The sequence below is a fragment of the Abramis brama genome (assembly GCF_963993115.1).
Source record: "Abramis brama genome assembly, chromosome: 9".
In the NCBI taxonomy this organism is placed as follows: domain Eukaryota; kingdom Metazoa; phylum Chordata; class Actinopteri; order Cypriniformes; family Leuciscidae; genus Abramis; species Abramis brama.
Genome location: NC_139971.1, coordinates 30,715,353 through 30,741,932, shown reverse-complemented (window position 1 = coordinate 30,741,932; position 26,580 = coordinate 30,715,353). Strand labels below are relative to the sequence as shown.

At 36.6% G+C, this 26,580-nt stretch overlaps 1 protein-coding gene across 2 annotated transcripts in view; it reads left to right on the top strand.

Moving 5' to 3' along the window:
* srgap1a (SLIT-ROBO Rho GTPase activating protein 1a) overlaps window positions 1-26,580 on the top strand; it is a 111,214-nt gene that overhangs the window by 14,870 nt on the left and 69,764 nt on the right. For both annotated transcript variants that reach the window (XM_084124404.1, XM_084124403.1), the window contains exon 2: window positions 20,740-20,935. In XM_084124404.1, the coding sequence (XP_083980530.1) occupies window positions 20,740-20,935 (196 nt within the window). The remainder of the gene's footprint in view (window positions 1-20,739; window positions 20,936-26,580) is intronic.

The following is a 26,580-nucleotide window of genomic DNA, read 5'->3' as shown; positions in this document are numbered from 1 at the left end:
AATTTTTATCTCACATGTTACAAAAATGCCCTCTCAAATGCAGCGTGATGAATCAGCAAGAGGGAAGTTTTCTAAGGTTACTCCATTGTGTTAATCAGGTTTTCCTATCTAGATTTCTGCTGATTTCCATGTAAAACTACCCCCCAATGCTCTGGCTCAGCACAGAATGCACAAAGCAGCAAGGTAGTATGCATTACACATTATATATATTTTTTATTTTTTTATTTTTTTGCACGATAGGGCTATGTAGGTCTTTGTTTTTCAGGTTGGGTGGAAAAGGAGCACACTCGCTTTGACATGTCTCCCAGTAGACCTGGTTCAGTTTTATAATGGCTCGAAGTAACAGGCCTGACAGCAGAGTTGAGCGTTGCTCTGCTTAAAAGAACAGTTACTCAAGGACACAGGCAGCTAGCACTGAAAATAGACCATGCTTGACACTGTGAACACTGAAGTGTTTTTGCACTCACTTGTATCCACGTTGGAGCGCTGCTCTTTTTGCCAAAAGAGAAGCTCTTGAGCGAGAGTGAGATGCGGTGCGTGTTTTGCACGAGACGCTCTGACATTGCCAACAGAGAAGTGGTTCATTTCGAAAATGCAGTTTGCGATAAATCTTCATTGGTCTAATTGCATAATGCACCGCCTGAAACAAATTACTACTAGGCAAATTGTCTAGCTTAGATGAGAGGTTTTAATTGCTCTAACTGCTATTGCTTTTAAAAGAGGGAATTTGTTTATCCATACTGAAGCTCAGAAGGTTGATTTCTGACTGCGTAGTCCCTTTGGACCTCTAGTTGTTGTACTGTCAACATAGGAAGCTACCTTCTTAGGTAGATTCTTAATCCAAATGCAACCTCATAAGTGATTAATTAGAAATGCTGTTCTTGTTCAGTTGTCACTGAAAAAAAATGTGTAGAAACTATTTTCACTTAGAAATTGCTAGAAAATTTCAGGAACAGCAACGCAATTAAATATGATATTTTGAAGTAGATAATATTTTCTTGTAAAACATACTCCAGTAATCTTTTTTTATTTATTTACAACTTCGAAAAAAGTGCTTTTACAGTGTAAAAGTTACTAATTAATTCTTTACTAACTAGAGGTCGATTTTACCGATTACAATAACTAGGCTGGACCATGCTGGCCGATAAACAGAACCATGAAAATGTACTGTACTTTTTAAATATAAAAAATACACTGTAAACCCGAATAAGTTAGCAGAACTCAAAAAATTTAAGGCAATCGATTGCCTCAATTTTTTTAAGTTTTGAAATTCAAAGTTTAAGTAAGCAGAACTGGCAGATTTTAAGTTTGTACTTAAACATTTCAAGTTAAGAACAATTAAAATCAGAGTACACTATTTCATACATTTAACTTAAAACCTTCATGTAATCTCAATGTGAACACTTTTATTAGTATTAACTTATAGTTTTAACAAGCTAGTTTTCTAACATACTATTATGTTATCATGCTAACAATAGTATGTTATACAGCACTTGCTGCATGAGTGCAACAATATAAAGATTTTATTTGCTCTCAAATCAAGCCGCATGCACCACTTGTCACCATGATGGTAACTATCCTAAAACCAACATTAACAGAAATCCTTTAAATTAGCATAACAAAACATTAATCAATACTCAATCTCCCACTTAACATTAATCTTGCACAAAAAAAACATTATATTATACTTAATTTTAGCATTTACTCTCCCATTCAAGTGCCATCGGCAAAGCATGCTGGGAAATAGACATCCCAGCCGTTTCAGTTAAACTTAAGTTTGTTTAAATTAAAATAAATCATTTCATAGAACTCAAAACAATGAAACAGTTCATTTTACTTAAAATATATCAGTTCTGTGAACTTGAAAGAAAAAGAAAGTGCTAAATACTCATAAAAGTTAATTTGACTGAACTAATTAGTTTAATTTAAGTTTGTCCTACTCAAACCAATGAATTATTTTGAGCGAACATATTAATTATACCTTCATCATTAACATTAGTTTATAGTGCATTAACTAATGCTAAGAGATACAACTTTAAAATGTAAAAATGTATTAGTAAATGCTGAAATTAACAATGAATAATACTTTTATTAAGCTTTGTGTTACAAATGTACTCTTATTATAAAGTGTTACCATTTCATATAAATCCAAATAGTCATGCCAACGGCCATCTTTAAGGCCATAGTATTGAAAATAGTATATGGTATGTATACTCTCACACTAATTTGCTTCTATTTTAGAACACTTGATTATCTAATTAAAATAACAAAATATATGTAATACAGTGATAATAAAAAAAGAACTGAAGGTGAATGCGTTTCTGATTTGTTTATATTGTCGGCTGCATGGCGATACAGTTTGCTTTCTCACGTCACTAGCTTTAAATATGCAACTTCGCTGCATAACTAATGCATAAAGCAGACTTGCGTGTATTTTTGTCACATTGGAGGTACTAATGTTAGCTTCCTCTCTGCCTCGACTGCAAAGATACTGCTCTTCTCCACTAATGCTGCATCTAGTCAACAAATGAATTACTTTATAATGATATGAAAACACGTACGGTAGTGTACTGTACACACACCGTTTCATTGTCTGTTTTAAATCCAATTTCACTCTGTGCACAGTCTCACATGTCAAAACAAACTCCACGAGTAGTCAGTGATAGTTATTATTTCGCCTCTAGAGGCTGCTCTCGTACAGTATAAGGATGGTGGACACTTCTCAGCTGCTCCAGCAACGGACGCAACCCGGAAAAATGATCGGTATCAATTGCTGGAACAATCGGTTAACCAAGCCAAATAATCGGCAAAACCGATCAATCGGGCGACCTCTACTACTAACCACAAAAATATATAGAACAAAAGTATTGGGTGAACTATTCCACTTTCCATTAAATGGATCAGGTTTTATGGATGCTTTTACTTTCTGAATAATCTAACCCTGCATTTGTAATTTGTGATTAATGTGTTTTCATATTGACAGAAATTAATGAGGCCTTCAAGTCACTATAGTGTAGGTGTTCCTACTTTTCACCCTTTATTGCAAAAAAAAAAAACGTTTTAGTATCTTTGTCACTGCAAATTGTCAGCATGAGTGCCTTTTTATATGTGATGCTGCTATTATTTTGGACAAAATTAAGGTTTTAGAACAGATTTAAATTAGAACACAAGAATCCTCCTAGGTAAAAGTTTTTTTCTTCTAGTACTGAAAAATAATCATCCAAATGCAATGATTTTTCTTTAAGATAATGATACTCTGCAAAATTGTGGAGTACATCTAGCGTTTACTTGTATGTTTAATCATTTATTGTGCCGTTTACAGTGCCAGCGCGTCAACCCATTTTAATCAGCGTGACCTGTGGTAGCGCTGTTGCCCCCCTGGAGGAGTGTGATTTGTTGTTTAATGGGTTGTCGTTGTGGTGATGAATGGTCAGCTGGTCCAGATGCACATGTGTGTGAGTAGAGAAGAGATGTTTTGGTTTTGCACACTGGTGGACAGCAGCACTGCTGATAAATGACCCTGTTAGGGTCTCACCTGCATATGCGATCTTCAGGGAATATGGCAGAGGGCTGTCTAAATTCTTCTGTGAAAATGGTTGCCTTCTAATGGCACCTGATGGTTTAGCAAAAACAGCCCTATTATATGTCTGAAAAAGTCCTCTAGAACTGAGTTCATTGATTTTGTAAGTAAGGAGAATCCATGTAAAGCAAAAACAGAGCAGACAAGGGACTGGGAATGAGAGAAAAGGACTATGCTTGAGGGGATATTTTCTGAAGATAAGAGGATGTGGGCTTATTCAGCTTCCGTTATATTGCCTTCCACTATAATTACCTGGGAATCTGGATGTAGATGACGACTGCGTGTTCCTTTTAAGATCTGCCCTCTGTTTAGGTAACATGGAGATTACACAGATATTATACTTTTTTTGCCTTTTTTTTTGCTGTTCTTGCATGTATAAATTCTTATATTAATATGTATTTGATATGTATTTTATAGTTTTTTATTATATTTATTTTTTTATGTATGGCACATGGCATAGAGTCAAGAAGTTAAGACATTAAATACAGCAAAAAATCTAGTTAAAAATAATCAAGTCATATTTTCTACATAGTTTTAAAATGAATAAACAAAAGGAAGAATAATATTTAGCCTAATCATTCATTCATTCATTCATTTATAAAAACCATATAACAGTATTAAATTGTGGAATTATTGGAGAAAGCGGGAGACGGGGAATGACACCGGTCTGAATGAGCCTGCATTTCCCCTGGTTTGTTTTGCATCACATTTACATTTAATCCTTTAGTAGACGCTTTTGTCCAAAGCTACTTTTAATAGAAGCAATCATATCAACAATAGGGCAATAAAAGGAAATTGCTGTGACAAGTCCCACTTAGTCTAGCACAGTTCATGTAGCAAGTTTTCATATATATATATATATATATATATATATATATATATATATATATATATATATATATATATATATGAAATATAAATGTATATAAAAATATAATAGAATAGTAGGTGTTAGACAGATCCTAGTGATGTCATGTAGATGTAGAAGAGAAGTGGTCCAAGCACTGAGCCCTGAGGCACCTTAGTAGCTAGATGTTGCGACTTAGACACCTAACCGCTCCAAGACACCTTCCAGGGCCTACATGAGAGGTAAGACTTGCACCACTGGAGTGCGGTTCCTGAGATGACCATTGTCATGAGGGTTGACAGGAGGATCTGGTGGTTAATTACTCATGCATTGTCCATGTTGCATTGTTTTGTGTTTAATTACAAGTTGCAAGGGAGGCCGCACAGACACAAACATGAATACAGTGAGTTTTTGATGAATCTTCTTTAGTGTTGTAGCTTGTCACTTATGCATCTTTCGAGTTTGTGTCACTTTGTGATTTTGTGTGTATGTGTGTTTATGTAAGTGAGACAGAGAGAGAGACCGAACACATTGGTCTGTGGATCATATCTGTCGTCTGGTTGTCCATTGGAGATGTGTTAGTGGTCCCAGCTGTTCCTTTGAGATAAGAAGCTTCATTCACATTGACACAGACCTTATTCAAACCCCTGTCCCATAACTCCAGCTCTCTAAAGATCTTTACGTAAGACAGCTTTTTTGGGACTTGTTGTTTGTGTACATCAGGAGTTTGACATTTTAAGCACAAAAAAGGACAAATGTGTATATAATCCAAAATGTATATTAGCATGCATTTTTATTACACACAGAGCATTGTTTTTACATTTCTGATTTGCATGCAGTGTGATATGATTCATGTGGTTATGTCAATCTGTGGCCTAATTGAGATGAACTAGCATCCTTTCAGGTTGCAGGGTCAAACTAACCTTTTAACCTTTATAGATGTTATCCGTTCTACATGGTGGAGTGTAGAACACTAGCATGTCATAGTGCAACACAACCTACCCATAATTAATATATCTTTTATTTTAAAACGTTTGAAAACTTTTTAACTTTAATTTCTCAGTTTAATTCAAACACAAACAACAAAGACTCCTATTCATAAACATGCTTTTCCCATGACATAACATCTTAACTGTCATATGTCGTTTGTTGGTCATTATAAAGAAGTACAGGCCATTTCTATTCACTCTTTGTAAGACCCTCTATTTGAGCTGCTGTGTTTGACATAAAAGACATAACAACAGAAACAAATGTGACGTAATTCTAAATGGCAACCACAACATAATGCATGACATGTCAATAGTACATCTGCTCTGTCCCAGTCCCCGGAGTAAATAAAATAGGCTCTGTCAATTAGCCAATAGCACTCCTATAGCTTTTCTTTTGGGGGGGTGAATTGTTTAACTGACTGAATATAGTTCTTGGAGCGCTCCACCTAGTTTTTTTTTATTTCAGTGGCGGGTTGATTTGAGTACGAAATATTAGTTTCCATCTTGACAGCCTGTCATATAGAGCTGATGAACTTGTGCAAATCTTAGGTGTACTTCAAGTTTGAGTGCGATCTCAATTTTCCCATCGCACAAACTTCCCAGTGGCACCTCTGCACTACAATTAGAGGCCCTGGTTTCACATCGGCTACTATCTCCTGCCCTGAGGGGTTGAGACTCTCTCATTTTACCTCTTATTACATCTTTGTTATTGTGAATTCTTCTCTCCCAGAGCTAACATATGATGAAAGATATTCTAGTGCAACAGGCTTGGACTTGAATGTAAATGCTGTCCTTCTAGGGTTACTCTCTTTGGACTTCTTTGGTTGAAAAGATCTGTGGAGGTGATGGTTGTTTTTTCACTGGAAGGGGGGTTATAGGGAATGGGATGTCTTTAAACACTGTTTAGATCTAGGATATAGTCTCAGAAGAGCACCAGTGGGTAATGTCTGCCATGTGGCCCTGTGGTATTTCAGTTGTATTGTTCTTCTGAAGTTCATGATGGGCCTCATTGTGTAATTTGTCTTTTAGGCACACATGTGTTGTCCTGCTGTCTTGTGGACAATTATAGTTCTCTTGTTTGTCTGGATTTAGCCCTTTTGTTGTTTTGTATGCTAAAATGAACTCCAACCCAGGTGATGGGTACCCTTACATACTTTTATTGACCCTTACAAAAGTGTACAATAGTGTTTCCATTAAAAATATGGATTGTTGACGCATAACAAAATCGATACTTTTTTTTGCAAGGGTGCATTAAATTGATCAAAAGTTATAGTAAAGACATTTATGATGTTACAGAAGATTTCAGTCTCAAATAATTGCTTTTCTTTTGAACTCATGGTTTCCGCAAAAATATTAAGCAGCACAATTGATTTCAACATGCTACTTAAAGGATAATTCCGGTATTTAGCACTTTGAGTCTCTTTTCTGGTTTGTTTTGGATGAACTGGAGTGGTGGACACAGAAATTTTGACAATGGGTCCTGTCTCGACTTTTTGACTCGTTTAGAATCGCCTTTGACCGCTTCAGAGTGGCTGGCTACAGGCATGCACGAACATGTCCTTAAAGCAACCCTTAACGTTCGTTTTCAAAACTGTGCAACTTACCGAGTGGTTCGTGATGTTTGTTGATGTTCCAAAACAAGTAGCGTAGCGAAATACAGTTTCTGTCGTGTTTTATTTGCCATTTTGTAAAATCCCATTGATTTCTGTTGGAGGACTCATTGCTCGTTGATATTACTGCGCTTCAGACTCAAATATCGAGCAAATATCGAAATAACTCGAAAACGGTTATTTTAAATTATAATATATTGAATAATATTCCTGTTTTTACTGCATTTTTGAGCAAATAAATGCAGCCTTGTTGAGCATAAGAGACTTCTTTTAAGAACATTAAAAAATCTTACCGACTCCAAACATTTAGTTTTAGATAGAGTATAGCATGTTACACAGTATGTCAACTTAGAAGTATTTCACCCATTTACCATGAATAAACCATGAAAATGAACATGGTAATCAAACAGTTCTATATATAATTTAAAACTATCTCTAAAACGTGAAACTTTTTTTTTTTTTCAGATTACAGATGAAAAAGAGAAAGCATAGCATAAAGCACACAATTGCTCTTAATTAAGTCACTTAGATGTACTTAGGCATAGATTACTTTAATCTATCAGTGTTTCTTATACAATAGGATGCCTGCTCATTACATTAAATGCAAATGTCACAGCAGGGTCCAGCGGGAGCGCTCAGGGTGTTATGAAGATGGACCAGGTAATAAAATCTATAATGAGTGAGAGTCATTGCTTTTATAATAGAACAGTTTTGCTTTGACAAAACGTCCATTAGTTTGCCAGCATGGGGCATTTGACCTGTCCTACAAGCCTTGATGTGATTAGCGACAATTTGGCCTTTTAGTAGTAAATGGCACATAGACAGATTAGGTTTAGTGATTGTTGGTGTTATTTATCACATTTGTGGAGTTGCTAAAGACCAGGTTATGTAAAAGAGGTTGTATTGCGTTTTCAACCGAAGGGGACCCCTCGGATTTTTGTCAGTATATTTTGATCCGTCTATGCTTTTAATGTTAATGAAACATAATAATTGTTGTTTAGTGTAATTGTTTCAGAACTTTTTTACTTGCATTAGTTAGCCTAGTATTAGTTTCTGTTGTGGAATTGCAAATCTTCACAATTTTGATATCGTAGCAACTAGTGCTGGGAAAAAAATTAACCGCGATTAATCGCATCCAAAATAAAAGTTTGTGTTTGCATAATATATGTGTGTGTACTGTGTATAATTATTTTGTATATATAAATACACACATATGCATGTATATATTTAAGATTTTTATTTATTTATATATAAATTATTTATATTTATATATAATATAAATTATGTATAAATGTATATACAGTATATACATGCAAATATTTCTTAAATAAATACATGCATATGTGTGTATTTATATATACAAAATAATTATACACAGTACACACACATATATTATGCAAACACAGACTTTTATTTTGGATGCGATTAATCGCGATTAATTTTTTCCCAGCACTAGTTGCAACCTTATTTTCAGCAAAATATAATTTATATACTGTGAGTTTATTGTGATTATGATTTTTGCCATAATCGAGCAGCCCCAGCATGTTGTGAGGTTCCATGGATTCCAGCTGTAACTGTACGTTCACACCGCCGCCGGCGACGCCGTAGAAACATTCGGGGACGCTCTGACACTCTGACGTAGATTAGAATGCGTGATTTTTTTCCTCTCAGGCGGACAACTTCTACATTCCGATTGGTTGCCGCTGGTTGCCGCCGAACCGCGTCATAGCTTATTACCATAAAGTTGACTTGATTTCAACTCCTCTCGCCGCTCTCGCCGTCCAAGACGCGCCGCGTCGCCCTCGCCGGAGCTCGCCGCCGGCTCTCATTGAAAATGAATGGCTTCCGGCCACTTTGACGCTCTCGCCGCCGGCGGTGTGAACGCACAGTAAGACTGCGAGGCTCCTGCCCGTCAGCTGTGCGCCCCCTCTGGTGTCAGTGTCAGGGCTGTCAGGCCGGGATGAGTCGCTCTGGCCTGAGTGGTCTCACTCTCTGTGGTCTCCTCTCAGTGGGCAGTCGCCCAGGAACCCACCGGGGACTGCTAATGTTCTCTGACGGAACAACCTCATGTTTACTGAGGAGTGAAGTAGCAACAGGTAAACGTACTGTCAGCTGACCCATTGGTCTGACCTTGTGACCTTTAAAAGCTGGAATACACTACACAACATTTAAAATCTGAACAGATTTTTCTACTCTATCTATAAAATAAAAATAAAATAAAACATATACTGCGTTAGACTAAACTGGGAAGGGTCACAGCACTTACATATTGTTGTCCTATTGTTAACTGCTTCTATTGCTCTCCTCACTTTGGATTAAAGCGTCTGCTAAATGATTAAATGTAAATGTACCATATAATTTATTGGCCAGTAGTAGAGTTTTTTTTATCGTAAGGGTCAGTGTTGGATAAATCTATCTCTATCAGCAAATATCAGATATTTAATTATTCATGCTCATTTTTTAACATTTAGATTACCCTTGTTGACATTAAACTCTCTCCTAAAATTAATCCTTAAAAACACTAATAATATCCTAACGCTGTTAAAGGTAATCTTTAGCAAATCTCAAAACTGAAATCTACTCTCTTCCATCTTATTTTGAAGATGTGAATCATCTAGTAATCATTGGCTACGCTTCGAAAAGTTTGCAAATGGTCAAAATGATAAATTGCATTACAACGCACAACTAGTACTGTATAGCTTGGCATTTCTCTTCAGGAATCACGTGAAAGGGCCTTTAGTTTAAGTGTCCGGCACTGTTTATGCTCTGTGGAGCCTGTCAATGGTGTTCAGTGTATTAATGGATGGGATAAACCGCACATGTCGGCTGATGAGGGATGGAGTTATGCAGGTGTGTCCAGTTGTATGTAGAACATAAGCCCGTGCAGATGTGTTTAGAATGAACCGTCCAGGTGTTTGTGTGTGGGATTGAACCGCCTCACGTGTGGTCCGTGAGGCCCCGTCAGGCTGCTCTAGTGGGCCCCCCAAGCTCTGAATGCAGTTTCTTGAATAGAGTCGTCACTTCAAACAATGCACTGCAGGGCATTTGGAGTCGCTGCTGCATTTTTACAACGATCATTGAAGTTCAGAAGATTAATTTGTCATTTTTGACGTGCACAATTCATTTGATCTCCAGCTTTGAGATGGTATGAACCTTCTGAGGTAAACATGATGTAGTGTTTGTAATGCTTATTGACCTCTTAGATGTCGGGAAAAGCCCCATCTAATTACAGGAGAAGATCTGTCAGCATTCCACACGTTTCCAAGGTTCTTACTCCAAATGCGGCGTGTCCTGGCTGCTCCCTCATAGTTTTTGCAAGGGAGAGGGAATGAAATGTGATCCTTGGTTCTCTTTTTCAGACTCTTCTCGCTGACATTTTCCAAACAAAGGAACAAAGTGAACCCAAGGAGCATAAAGTGTCATCTTGCAACATAGTGGTACTTCCTTCTAGAAAAAAAATGTGTGAGAGAGAAAGAGTAGTCCTTTTCCAGAATGAAACTGTAGTCTGAAAGTGTGTATTGAGTTTCTTGTGATGCTCTCCCCCTCCCCCGAGGGCAGTCGAAGCAGCTGGGACGGCTAGAAATGAATCACTGAAAGAAGGGCCAGTCTTTGCTCACTGTAGTTGCACATTTATGCACCTGATGCAAGAGTTTTTCTCTCTCTTTGTTGATATTTAAACCTTTATAAAGGCATCAGTTTTGGCTATATGTTGGCATTTGGCTATATTTTGAAATCAGGGTTATTATTGTTAATTAAAACACACTATTCAAATATTTATGTTAATAGAAATAAAGCTGAATTAAAAATCAAACATAAATATTAGATGAAAATATTGCAATAAAATGATGACAATAGTATATAATTAAAACTAATATAACACTATTGAAACTGGCTGATTTTTGACTGGAAATGTTGTGTCTTTCATGTTTCCAGCTCAAGCAGATATCAGACAGCTGAGTAAACAACCTTTCCCTCTAAAATATAATTATAAATCTCACATTTCTACTGCTCCACGTCTTTATTTTGGTTGGGTTTGAATGATGACTCTCATGGGCCACCGTGATTATGCTCAGTGATTGATGTTTTACACATATCTGCCTGGAGTGGACCTGTCTGCTCTTGTTGGGAGGTTCTATAGAACTATATTAACTCCTGTCTTTATTTTTTTTGGGACTTTGTTTTATATTTTTACTGTTAAAGGCGCAGTAAGCAATTTCTGAAAAACGCTGTTGAAAATTTAAATCAACACCTAAACAAACAATTAGCCTATGTGAATATTTGCTTGATGTTTGTTCTGTGTGTGTGTGCTGGAAAAACAAAATGTGTTTGTACATAGCCCTTGCTGTGTAAATAGGACAAAAACAAAGTGGATCAGTGGAGCACCAAAACACTCTTTTAGCTAATCAGCAATAGGGGGCATATAGCCTCATGATGGGGGAGGAGGAGGACTGAGCAAGCGGGACATATGTACTAGAAAGAGAGATGGCTATTGGATATTACTAAAGAGGAAAAGGTCAATTGGAAGAAGGGTTACGATTGAGTAAGAGGTAGGACCCATGTTAATATTGGAGAAGCTTTCCACCGCTGGAGAGACGTTAGAAAGCGGGAAGGCCTGAACATTGTTTTTGTTTCACAGAACATGCTGTTGTTGAATCACAGTTGATTCATCCATATTTACCGGAGCTGTCTGACGCGCCAGCTGTTAGTGGTAGCCTGTGTTGCATATCGTGTTCGTTTTTTTAGGGGCGGAGCTATTAAGGGAGGGGTATCGTGTTTCTCAGAAATTGCTTACTGCGCCTTTAAGGTGAAAACAGACTTCCAGAATTTTGCAGTTCCTTTTCATGCCGTAGCGAACAAAATTACACAGCTAAAGCTTTATATGTTTAAAGTCAACATGAAATCAAAATGGACAGTTCTTATTTTTTTTATGGATTATAGTAGCATTTATTATAAATGATTTATCCATGCATTCATATGCCCTCGTAATCTTTAATGAAAGTAACTTCCCCTCCCTCTTGCAGTGAGACGTGTTTCCATTCAAATTGTTTGAGTTTATGATCCAGTTTCTCCCTAAATCTCACTGGATAATATATTGAGATTTTGAGATTTTCCTGGTTTAGGTTTCCCAAAATGTCTAAAAGAAATAACTGATCTGAGTTTGTCAATTATCATATTGGATTATTTCTTATTTTATATATATTGTTTGCTATACTTGGCCCCATGTGTTAAGACATGGTGCCAAAACTAGATTAGACTCCCTACTAAACTCATTTATTTGTCATGAATAAATAACCTTCTAATATTTATTCAGTCTTGGCTGACCACGTTGTTGAGAATTGTGATACTTTCTAAGTCGTTTTATTGGCAGATGTGCTTGGCCTCAGTCTAAAAAAGGAATCTCCAAACATTGAGTTAGTTTCCATGGATGTGCTATTGATATGTGTTAAATTTGAGGAGAGCAGAGTAAGTGGAGGAGTTTAAGGTCAGAGGAGTTCAGGCAGTAAGGTGTAATTTGGTCCTGTTGAAGGCCAGAACAGGAAGGAACTGCTTCTCAGTAGGTCAGTAGACCACAGTCTGACCAGACTGTGAAGGCATATGCAAAGACTGCCCTGGGGCCAGTCTTTCCTGTTTATGTGTGTGTTTGTCTATGCAGGCCTCCAGACCATCTCAGGAAATGGTAATGAGCTAATAGCCGGACGCAGTCCTCTGAGGTTCAGAATTCCTGCTGGGTCCGAGGAAGACTTACAGTTAGATAAAACAACATGTGTGCACCCCATGTTCATGTTCTTGCCACCAACTGAAATGGCTTTAGAGAGTAGAGCCACATGTAGGTATGGCTGGTTGGATTAATAGTTTAGATTTTTACTTGCCCATGCTTTCACTGGTCCCCTCACAAATAATAGGCCTAATAAATATTAATTGAAATGCTTATTTTTAAATATTATATTTATTTATAGTTTTGTTTTGAAATGAATCATTTATATAATTACTTGTAATATATTATATACAGCCATGGCCAAAAGTATTGGCAGTGACAATTTCGCAGTTTGCTGCATCACTATTTGTATATATTCTTTTTTTTTTATGTTTCTATATAGCCTACTGATAAACAGTGATAAGCATTTCATAAATTTTAACGTTTTTTTATTGGCAAAAACATTAAATATATGCAAAGAGTCAATATTAACAGTGTTGATCCTTTTTCATAACCTCTGCCATTTGCTCTGACTGATAGCGATCCATTCTTGCACATACATCTTGGCAGAAGGTTACACTTTTATTCTCATAGGCTCGTTTGAAATGGACTTTAAACTTCGGTAACTAACTTTTTTGTTTGGTTGAGTGCTGCCATACTTGGGTGAGTCTTAGAAAACCTGTCAAGAATATGTCAGCACATGCCACCCCAAACTCTTCTTACTTCAAACTACTACTTACTGTAGTAATTCATGCCACCTTAAAATGGTCCTAAAATAGACTTCGATTTCTTCACACAAAATATATTTATTTTGCTTTTATTATTATTTTAGTTTAATTCATTTTCAATATATTTTCATCTTTTTATTATTTATTTATACAATTTTACTTCTTAATTTTAGTGTTTTTCTTTTGATTTTGGTGTGAAAGTTGACCTAGACATACTTTTTCTTCAGGTTCTCCCACATATTAAAAAGTAAGACGTGTATTGACAACTCACAGACTTGCACTCGATTGTGTTAATTCAGTTTCCTCTGGACTTGCATGCCAGTCATTATGAATTAAATATAACCATAACAAATACTAACTAACATAACTGACAAATTAAATATAACTCATTTAACTAACTAACATGCTTGGGGGGAAAACAACCTAATTAAACTGGCATATAGCAAGAATTTGGCTCATGTTTTGCCTAACTTCTATTGTGAAATTTTTGTGAAGTTTTTTTAACCTGTTAACCGTTGCCAGAGCGCGGACGCACTGAAGCGGTTTTATTTATATATAGTTCAAAGTTACTATCAGATTTAATGTTATACCTTGACAAACTATACATCATTAAAAAGATATAAGACTCAAGTTTCAGAATTTGACCACTATTGTATTCTGAGAAACTTATAGCGACAGTTATTTCTTAATTTGTTTCAGGAGTTATGAAATGAAAAAATTAGTCGATACCTTTGATATGAATTATGCGCGTCAGCCGCTTTCATTCATAAAAAAACTCCCGTGCCGTCGTCATGACAGCGATACACAAAACAACGTGCCTCAGGGCTTTAGCTCAAAAATGTGCAGATTTGGAGAAATATTGATATATTCTCATAGGTTCACATCAGATTTCTATAGACAGGAATAATATTTATTGAATTTATACCCAAATGCGTCGATGTAATCATTATGAGCGTTTGCATAACTCTGATACTGTGTTATGAATTCATACCAATAGCCTGAGGGCGCCCTCGCCGCCCTGTGCACAGTATTAGAACATGAAGAAGTGCCATAATCATGTGACAATCCAGGAAGCCTCGAACACACACAAAGCTAACGAGATCGCGCTGTAACTATGGCTGTAACATGCAGTTTTGAAGACAATAAACATGTTTGCTATGATATTTGAGTTACCTGTGTTTTTCAATCCATGCCAGGTATTTCCATAATAATAGATTATATTTATAATGTAATGCTAATCTATATAGAATCGTTGTGCAGAACACTATCCAATAGTATATTTTCTGTCTGATTTTTTATCTGAAGCCAAATTAGATCACAAAAAATTATTTAATATACTCGATTTGCTTTATAAAGTAAGTTTATAAGCACAAACATGGTTTTAATCTCATAAATTGTCGTGTATTGATGGTGTGCTAAGCTAACATGCTAGCTAGCCCTAGGTGCACCTGCCACCTAGAAGTTATATTTTTATTATTTTTTGAATGCTTACTGAAATGTTTCTTTATTCAAGAAATGCATTTGATACAGTTTAAAATGTAAGGGTGAACTTTAAGAAAAGAAATTAGTGACTGAAACCCTATGAATAGCCTGTGAATAGCCAGTCGTTAGTAACTATAATGCAGACAAAAGAAATGCATATTTAGAGCCATAACTAGGCTGGAGAGGTGTGAATGTGTGCAGGGGGAGACTGAGACTGAATGGGGCTCGTTTGCACCACAAAACAATAAAGACAATATACTGGATAGATGGTTAGAAGATGACAATAAACATCAGTAGCATTTTAGCGTCAAATCAAAATAAAGTCACATGACATGGTCTTGAAAAACATTTCACTAAATACAGAGTTTTGGACTTATTATCTTAAGATTTTAAACATAAAATGTTTAGACATGTGGCATTAGCTGTAGTGCATTTCTAGATTGCTCCAGTGCCAACTTCAATTTTTTTTTCATGAGGATGTTTCATAAAAAATAATTTCTAATAACTTTACAAAACTTTGAAGCTATTTATAACAATTTTTGTCATTATGACAATAATTAATTCTACATTTACAATAAACTGCCAGGTGTCAGCTTTCAAATGAGATCATACTTGTGCTTTTAGTACAAAGGGTTCATGAACTGTATCTGTTTCAGTTTGGGTATGTCATTTCTTGGGATTTTTCAAAAGTGGGGTTACAGCTTAACAGGTTAATTTGCATTGTGAATGGCACGGTTCACAGGATGCCTTCTAGTTTCTGTAACAAGATGGCTTGTTAGTGGTTGAATGCGGACACACTGCTCTTTGAGCTGTCAAAAGTGATTAGACTTTCCTTGATGCACTGGAGATGGTAAAAATCAATCTGGCCATGGGTTATCAGCACTGGCGCAAGGCCGACTGATTGACGTCTCCCAGCTGTGCTGAACTGTATGAAAACAGGATATTCCCCCAGCCACTGCCCACCTGTCTTCAAATAAACACTCACTATCTATTATGGGTATGAAAGGGGATGTTGTACCCATAGAGGATTACTTACTAGCATGATTATTTATTGAGAACCTGGTCTTTCATGAGTTGAAGTAGTGACAGTGCACATTAGTGGTGTTCAGATAAGATAGATCGATAGCGAAGAATACCGTGGGCATGACATGTCATCTCAATTACCCAAATACATAGTTTGGCACCTCACTTTGCTAATTGAGCAAACGTGACAGTCTGGAAAGTATTCCCCATGCCGAGTTAAGCAGATGGCGGTTCTGGATAACCCAATGCATTAACACAAGTCTCCTGACAAATGTTGCTATTTCAGGTAGCGCTGATGAGATCGTCTGCATACAGGATTCTGGTACAGTATGTCCCACATAGCTTTTGGCACAGACTGTATGAGGAAAAAGTACAGCATGCTGCTGTTACTGGTATATGAGAATGCTTAAGCTGTCATGATAGCATAAGATATTATGATGTTGCTCATTTAGTTGACAATTCCCATTACTGTAACATAAAAAAATATAGTTTTTACTACTGTGATTAAGAATTAAAATTTCCTAATAATTTACTCACCCCCACGTCATCCAAGATGTTCATGTCTTTCTTTCTTCAGTCAAAAAGAAATAAAGGTTTTTGAAGAAAACATTCTTGGATTTTTCTCCATATAGTGGACTTTAATGGGGTACAACAGTTTGAAGGTCCAAATTGCAGTTTCAGTGGAGCTTCAAAGGGATCTACACGATTCCAGTCGAGGAATAAGCGTGTTATCTAGTGAAACGATCGGTCATTTTCTAAATAAAAAAATCTTTAGTTTTTTTAACCACAGATGCTCGTCTTGCACTAGCACTGCGCCACTCATTACGTAATGACGTCGAAAGGTCACGCGTGTTCCGGTTCAAAAAGGTAGGGTAAAACTCCAACTTCAAAATCGTCCGACATCGTTGTTTTAACTTTAATTTTTTTTGTAAATGGCGTTTGACTTAGTCTTTGCACGTTCGCTTTCTAAACACTGGGCCGGTACTTCCGCTATGTCACGCGTAACCTTTCAACGTGATTACGTAATGCGTGGCGCATTGCAGTGCTAGTGCAAGAGGAACATTTGTGGTTAAAAAGTATATAAATGTTTATTTTTTAACTATCGTTTCACTAGTTAACACCCTAATTCCGCGCCTGGGATCGTGTGGAGCACTTTGAAGCTGCATTGAAACTGCAATTTGGACCTTCAAACTATTGTACCCCATTGAAGTTCACTATGTGGAGAACAATCCTGTAATGTTTTCATCAAAAACCTTAATTTCTTTTCGACCGAAGAAAGAAAGAAATTAACATCTTGGATGACGTGGGGGTAAGTAAATTATCAGGAAATTTTAATTCTGAAGTGAACTAATCCTTTAAATTCAATATGATGTCTACTGTTCTGGGTCTTTGTAATTTCTTTCTTTTAACGTACAATGGAGGTCATGAAAGGTTCAAAAATGGTCGCAGTTATCTTTAAATGGACCCAGGCCCTGTTGTTTGCTCGCATACTTTTCCTGCGCTCGCAATCTCCGATAAACACACTCATCCCAGCTATTAGCTATCTGAGTAACCCACCTGCGAGAGCCGACATTGTTAAAGCTAACTGTAGAGACAGAGAGTGGAAGGCTAATTATCTTGGATTCCACCTTCAGGTCTTGTTTGTGCAGTATCAGACGGCTCACAGGTGCTCACATCTATCTCTCTGTTTGAAGTGGATCACAGGGGCTTTGATCCGACACACGGTCTCACACATGCTTGAGCACACTGACTCCATGCAGATGTTTACCATACACATGACCTCACAGGGCCAGGAATTCTCTTTGTAATCGCAGAGGGTCACTCGATACTGGTGACGAAGGAAAGCTGAGTGCAGAAAGTTTTATATTGCTCTTGGAATCTCTTTGAATGTCGTTGAGGTAATGGTGTGTTGTGGATTATGTAACGGATTTTTAATCAGCGGGATATTAGTGCAAAATATGACATGTCGGATTTTATAGCCTAATTAAGTGGCCCTTATGAGAAAATATTTGACTGCAGCAGGTCACCAGTCAGAACAAAGTGTTCCAGACAGACAGGCGTGGAGTTTTTTTTCTTTTCTTTTTTCTAAAAACCAGGCATCTTGTGCTACAATTCTTATTTATTTTTATATATATATATATATATATATATATATATATATATATATATATATATATATATATATATATATATATATATATATATACAGGCTATATATATATTTATAGCCTGTTATTAAAAATCGTGCATTGGTTCTCTACGTTTTTGCTTAATCTACTTTTTAATTATTATTTTTTATTTAATTAATTAATTTAATTATTTAACTTATTTAATTTATTTACATTTTTTTTTAATCAACTGTGAGTAGTTGTGCTACAGTATTACCATAAAAACACCAAATTAGCAACAAAATTGCAACTTTGATCGGATTTTTAGACAATTAGTGTTTGAAATTACACTTATAGGAATTACTATAACGTTTCCATTATTATGCATAGTCTTTTTTTGCATAGTCTTTTGATGGCTATGACAGTTTTTATTTTTATTTAAATAATTATTTGTTTTTTTGCAGGTTTATTACTGTAAAGCTGCTAATGCAATCTATTGTATAAAGTGCTATGACATGACTTGACTGGAGTGCTGAATTGCAGAGCTGGTGCAAACATATCCACATCGCTATGATCAGAATCAGATGCTTTCTTAACTATTGCTTTCTCACATCTATCATTTTAGTTGTGTTTATTTTGTTGTTGAGAGGAAAGCGTGCAGCACATATGAAGCAATAAGGCACGAGAGGCCGTGCTGTGCTGTGAATAAGAGACGGCTGAAGGGCGTTGTTAGGCATGACGCGAATTGCCTACAATCCCTTCAGCCATGACTTATTCACAATACAGCACGCCTCGAGTACCTTATTGCTTTTATAAAATGGTTACCACACAATACAAGTATTAAAACCAAAAATGTATATAATAATGTTACTTTTTTGAAGTAAATTCATTAGATGCGATCCTTCCGCTAAAAAAAATAGTTCCTGACAGTGACATTAAATGTCATGAGAATATAGAGTAACATGCCTCATCGTGTGGAGCTCAAACAAAAACAGAGAATTGGAACTGTTCTCATCCACTGTGTCATTTATTATTTTCTCACACACATGCATCTGCTCATCTCTCTGCATGAGAAAACATCTGTTTTCCGTCTTTTAGTTTAAAACAGACAGATTTGTGGCACAGCATGAGTGTAAATTGATGGACATAAAGTACCATACCTGCAACAGAAAACTGTTAAATACAGTTATTTTCCGTGCACTTCGGAAACCATGGGCTTCCACACAAACACTCACACATCAAGGTATCTTCCATCGACTCTTTGACAGCGGGAAGGGTGTGGCCTCAAAATTAATGGTGAATAACGCAACATAATGCCAGCAGGGGTCACTCATAACTATAAATTATAAACTTATAAATAATAAACAGTTCATTTTGCTAAAATACATAATACATGGAACTATATTGTTTGTTTATGTTGCTAAGGATGGTTAAGGGTGTTGCAGTGATACACAGAAACGTTGGGTGAAGCGTCATAATAGCCGTGTTTTATCATGAATAAAACACAGCTATTGACCAATCAGAACCAAGCACTTGAAGTAACCATAAACAGTCAGCGTGGATGGTGCCAGTGTGCATTTAAATTCAAATGTTTCCTGAGTATTTGATATTAGCATGGCTTATTTTGCCAACAAAATGACTCGTTAATCTCCTTAGTGCTTGCTTCCACTGCAGCGGGAGCTGGTGTATAAGTGAGCTGGGTTTGCTAATGTTAATGTTAGCGATGCACCCTTGTACTTCACGTTCAGTGATAATAACACTGCCATCTAGTGGTCGGGGTTTAAACAGAACACAAAGCCACTGCCACAAGTCTTGAATGTAAAAAATAAATAAAACATAAATATTGATAGTGTTTTTGAGAATCGATACAGTATCATCAAACATATCATGATATTCACGTTTCTCTATATTTTCTTGCACCCTTTTAAAAAACTGTTCATGTTTAAACATGTTTTTAATACAGTCAGACAGGATATTGATACAATTATTTGGGGGCTCACACGAGATACAATTACCGTAATGTTATTGAAATATTTGTGCTATTAGAGCATCTAGCTATTGTGTAACTTGTCAAAGTGGATATTGTGGTTCAGATCCCACATTTATGAAAAATACATTAAACATGTTGGGCCACTTGAGGGCTGAGAGAGGAAGTCTGAATGTATATTATGGTATGGAGCTACTGAGCCTCCACAGTGGACTACAAATTTAATGAGCTCCATTTCCAATGACAAGGGGGCAATCACATGAGGAAACCGGAGGTAATTTGGGCAACAACAAAAAAAAGCTTGTTAAATGAAGTGTAGTGCCTGCATGACTGTACAAGCTGTACACACATTGGCTTTAGAGAGCCATTAAGTCAGTTTCTGGGACCGTTCCTCATTCCGGCTGTAATGAAATGCAGCACAAGGGCATTACCTGCTCTACTTGATGAGCCTGGATTATTGTAGCATTGCTGAAACTGCACAATGAAACTAGCTCAGGGCAAATCTGAATGGTTTATTTATGGAAGATATATTGCTGGCCATTTTTAAAATTTTAGACTTACTTCGCTGAGCTGCTAGCAAGAGGTTTCCAAAGAACTTTTGAAGCATGCAATGACACTGTGCCTTCACTCCATTCATGATTTCTGTTGAGAGACTCTTCCAACAAACAATGTTTGGTTGTGTTTGTTCAGAGATTCGAGCCCAACTGGTGGAACAGCAGAAATGTCTGGAGCAGCAGACAGACATGAGGGTCCAGCTCCTTCAGGACCTCCAGGACTTCTTCCGCAAGAAGTCCGAGATCGAGATGGAGTACTCGCGCAACCTGGAGAAGCTCGCCGAACGCTTCATGGCCAAGACCAGGAGCACCAAGGACCACCAGCAATATAAGTGAGTGTGTTGTATTACTGGCGACGACTTTGTGATTTGAATCTAGAAACTTTTGCTCTCATCCCAGATCTTTAACCACTGACCCACAGTATCATTATTTCCAAAAATGCTATGAACATGCTATGTGCCATATGAACTTTTTTCAAATGATGTTATGCAAATGATGGTGTCACTTATTTACATTAAGTGGAAATAGGAAGTAATCCTGCTTATCTTTTATTTTCTATTAATAAATGGCACTTCAAGGAATTGAAATTCCTAAAATGGAACTGAAATGGATCCCTAAATTATGTTTTATACTTATTTCAATATATATATATATATATATATATATATAATATATGAATAAGAAAACATAGGGAATAGAAAAGCAATATGCGATCAAGGCAGGTTTGACTGTGTGGGCCTTCTTTCTGAACAGAAGGAAAATATATAATCACTCACTGCTCTTGACTGAATAACTTTCTGTAGCTTTAATAAGGAGGATTAATACATATACATTAAAGACTGTGCTGTGTTATTTTACATTTGATTACTTGATTACATTTCTATATATTTCCTCACTGAATATATTACTGTTAGACCTGAAAATCTTGCAGCACTGTTACATGTGCCAAAAACAACATTGCGACGTGCGATTCATTAGTTAATTAGGAAATAATCATTATAGGCTCCTTGATATTGTAAATTTCACATCATTAGTAAAATATATACATCTCTCAATGAACCTATAACAAGTCTTTATTTCTTAATCATTATTATTCCTTGTAACTTATCGTTTCCTGCTGATTTATTCTCAGTGTAGTGCAGTATTGAGACACTATGGCTGAGTCCCAATTCGCCTACTTATACTACGACCCTAAAGTATGTACTTTTTTTGTGAGGAAAAAGTACATACTTTTGAGTGTGTAGCAAAAGAGTATGCACGTTCTGGGACATCATGTCATGCAGCGTGAACGAGAACGTGGTTGAACGCGACTGTTAACAAAACATTTTACATTTCATTCATTCTTATATGTCCAATATAATTTTATTTACTATTCCCATCTTTTTTTCCTCATCGTTTTTTCCACAATACATTTACAATGTGTTCTACCAAATTGAGGAGTGAAGCAGGGCGTCGTCGTAGATCAACCAAACGCAGGTCGTTTGTGAGGCGGCTGGTTCTGACGTTCATGTGCAATGTGTGTAACGAAAGCTACTTATTTTCTGAGTTAAAATATTTAAAGTTTATAGTATAAATATTGTTTAACGTATTTTATGCTTAATTTTATACTTATGTATAATACTCAAAAATACCCCGATGAAAATGAACCATGCTTTTACTATAGTAAAAGTGTAGTAACCATGTTTCTTTGGTTGGACTGATAAAGTTAACATTTGTACAGCCACAGTATTACTACAAATAGTGTGGTTTATAGTAAGGTATAAATATAAGACAGAAACATCAAAAGAAATACATAAAAAAGACACTTGCATGACACTGTACTAGAGCCTTTTTATTTATTGTTTTGTAGCCTGATAACCCCAACGAGGCGCTCAGTATCTTCATCGGACCCTACAAGATAAACACGGTACTTTTTTGGCACAACATAAACCCATTAATATTACGAGACAATAAAATATAACATTAATTAGGGTTAAACATTTGAATTCTTACACTTAAAAACTGAGGGCGCATCTCCGCTGCTGCATCCGGCTGCCATGTTTACATCACCTGCATCACCACAAAGCTCCTCCCTCCCGCACGCAATGGGTTGTGGGCAATATTAGCCGTTAGAGTGTGCATTGATCTGCACTTCGAATTCTAACCGGAAATAGTAGACCATCTGGGTATCTTTGGAATACTCATTTCAACATACTATGATTTGGGACGTACTAATTCTAGTTTCGCATACTATTTAGGATGGATAGTATGCGAATTGGGACTCAGCATATGAAATATTGACAGGAACAAAGTCAAACCGTGATCATCATGGTCTTATTATGCCAGTTCAGTCACTGGCTGGAAAATAGTCTATGTCAACATAATGTTAGTACAGAAACCAAAAATATTTTTAAAACTCAAAATATGGAGTGTGTTTGCTTTTCATTTCTGTAAATAGACCAAATGCTGGTTTAATAGCCCTAAATGAGTCCAGCAGCTGTGTGCACAACTGGAGGCAATGGAGAATCTCGTCGTGGCACTTGTGGTTTATGTGGCCTGTTGGTTTGAGAGAAGTATAAGATACTTGACACAACTCACTACCATATTCTGAAACACAAGATGCCAAACTTGCCAGTTTTTAAATAGCCTACCTGACAGAGTATTAACAGATGCAGAAGTAAAGAAGGGTACATATTACAGTGTGAGGTTATTGGTGAAGATCTGCATTTTTACCTTTAAGAGATAAAAAAACAACAACTATGAAGTCCTGATGTAAGGTTGGGGAGCCATTTCTAAAGCCGGTTTAGCTCAGATGTGTTTGTTGAATGAAATCAGCATGAGCTTTATTAACTGGGATATTCGTGCATCCCAGAGTTGTCAGAAAGAACATCTCATTTTAAAATCTTTTCCAGTCAGTTTAACAGGTCTTTTAGCTAAATTTGGACTCTTCTGTAACCACAGGGCTTCAGCAAAGAGGTCCACACCATTGCCGCTGTGTTTGTATCCCATTTTGTTCCGTAGTCCAGAGGTCTGGCCCAATGTCTGACCGATGGCGTCTAGATGAGGTCAGCTGAGCCAAAGTAGAGGGTGTGTTTTACTCTTTTGTTGAAGTTGGCCTGATATATGCAGTCAGCAGAATTCTGCAAAACCAGTGAGAGGAAAGATTATGTGACTGTTTGTCAAGAAACAGTTTACTGTACTGTTTGTTTATTGTAGTCACAGAATCAATCTTCTTACCAGCACTAGGAGCATCTCAGGTGACTCTCAGAGCAAAGTGTGATGGATCGGGCCTGAAAGTTGAATACCAGAGAGATGTGGTCACATTACCACGCATGGCTAGTGTATGTATGGATTTGGTTAGTTCCTAACCGAAAGTTTCCATTTTAGAGTCTTTTTTTTTGTACGGAAAATTTGATTTATGACTTCTGTAGAGGATTGTGGGTAGATAAAAAGTAATAACATTTGACCACAGGATCTAATTTCGCTACAAAATTAAATTGCTAGGGCGATAAATCGGCCATTTTAGAGAATATCGTACTGGCCGATGACAATTCCTGCTTGACCAACACAAGCTGTAGCTCCCTTGTGTCATTTTTAATCTACTAGCAGCCTTGACAATACATTATGCACATTTTACACTAACTTTTAATCTGCAGGGACGCATTCAATTTAATCAAACTTAACAAAGACTTTTACATTGTTACAAAAAATTCTATTTCAAATACATTCTGTTTGAACTTTCTATTCATCAAAGAATCCTGTGAAGAAAAAAAAAATCAGTTTCCACAAAAATATTAAGCAGCACAACTGCACAATATTGGTAATATAAATACACTAAATCAGCATATTAGATTGATTTCTAAAGGGTTATGTGACTCTGAAGCCTGGAGAAATGGCTGAAAATCCAGCTTTGCCATCACAGAAATAAATTACATTTTAAAATATATTAAAATAGAAGACATTTTATTACTGTTTTACTGTATTTTTGATCAAATAAATGCAGCCTCGTTGAACATGAACATAAGAGACTTCTTTCAAAAACATTAAAAACATTACCGACGCCAAACCTTTAAACAATAGTGTGTTTCAATAATAAAATATTTTCGTGAATTCCCAGTAAATATTGAATGGAAAAAAATGTTGATTTCAGTTTATATGTCAATTCCTGTAATTTAACAGTTGTAGCCTATATTTCGGCTTTCACACCACCCACCCTCTAGTTATTGATGGCATGACCGCTCCAGGTTCTGTCCTCGCTTGTGCACATTTACAAGGCAGTGTATTTGTGAGCCGTGTGATTAAACTTCTCCCAGATGACAGTCTTCGTGACGACTAATCGACTGATGCTTAGTTTAGTGCACGTGTTTGTTGAGCTAACAGGCATCGCATACAGTTTGCCCAAGGAGGGGTGCAGGACTCAGGATAGGAGCTATTTAATTATATTTTGCAGATGCCTTTTAGCCAAATAGACTTTCCACAAGGACACGTTTCCTGTAGGAAACTGAGGGCAAGTGTTTTTTTTAAGGGTACAGTAGGTCTGAACCGTTTTCGTTTTGGTTACACGCCTAAAATGAAATGGAATGCACTTCATATAAAGTATTATGATGAAATGCTATGCCCCAGTAAGTTTGTTCTGGTTTTAGTTGTCTGCGTGATTGCACCTTCACTCACATTCATTTTGATGACCTTGCTGTTGGCTGCCAAACCCTCCAGTGAAGCGCTCTAGTTTGCTCTGGCATTTCGCAATCGATGAGCTGTCAATATAATGTTTGCGATCTGCAGGATGTTTACACCAGCACCGAATGAAGTTCCTCTGGCTACTGTGTTGATGTAGTTACTGGATCGCTTGTAGTTGTGGTGTACTTATGCCACTGATGATGATCTGTTGGGTTATTATGATATCAGCAGATTAGGGACACATTCATTTTAGTGTAATTCATTTGGGCAATTGCCACCAATGTTGTTATATAGACTTGCTTACACCTGGGAACTGGCACATTGGTATCGCTTTCTTTAGGAAATTTTACGGAATTTATAATGGCTTTTCAGTGGCAGTTTTGACTTATCTAGATCTTCATATCTTCATAATTGTCTTGTTTTTATTTATACATTGGATACATTGATTTCATCATTCATTATTATATCCTTCCGTAAATTTTATTGTAAAAATGTTTAAAAAAAAAGTGATTTTTTAAAAAAAAATCTGTCCTTATTTACTCACTCACATTTTCTTTAAACCCTTAATGACTTTCTTTGGAATTAGCCTAAATAAATTAGGTATTTTAAAGAACACAAGAACTATATAAGAGAGCAAATCGTTCTTTTAAAGGGTCACGACACCCCCCTCTTTCAGCTCAAGTCTAGCTCACAATCTTTTTGAAAAATGCAACTTAATTGGGCGTGGTGGCTGTGAGAAGAAGGGAGGGGAGAGGGTGTGGTATGGCACGGCAGGGGAGAGGGGGGAAACTGTCATCGACTGTCACTAAAAATCAGTGGTAAAACGTGAGGAAATGCTAGATTTTTTTTATAGCTGGCAAAGTTATAGTCTAATGAAATACACTGACACCTTATAATTGTATTTAAAACATATAAATGCACATGTATATGTATAATTATGTCATTATAAAATATATATTTGTTTATATACACACTATAAATGCATATATTTGAAAATAAATAAAAAAATCGCTTAAAAAAAAAACGTTCAGTAGCCTACATATCCTAGATCTACGCGCCCCCTAAACCCACATAATAAAGATGTAACGTTACAGTGACATAGAAATTTGCACAAATTAAGCATACGTTCCATACAATTGAGGTATTATCGAAATATCTAAATTTTAATAACGGGACCGCATCACTCGCAAGACGAAACCTGCATTGGTGTACAAGGCCAAAGTCCACCATTCTCCCGTTGAATGGTTGCTACACACACACATAGTTTAGATGTGTCCGTGGTTGATGGCCAACCAGCCGCCCGCAGTCAGAGTCCATCCCG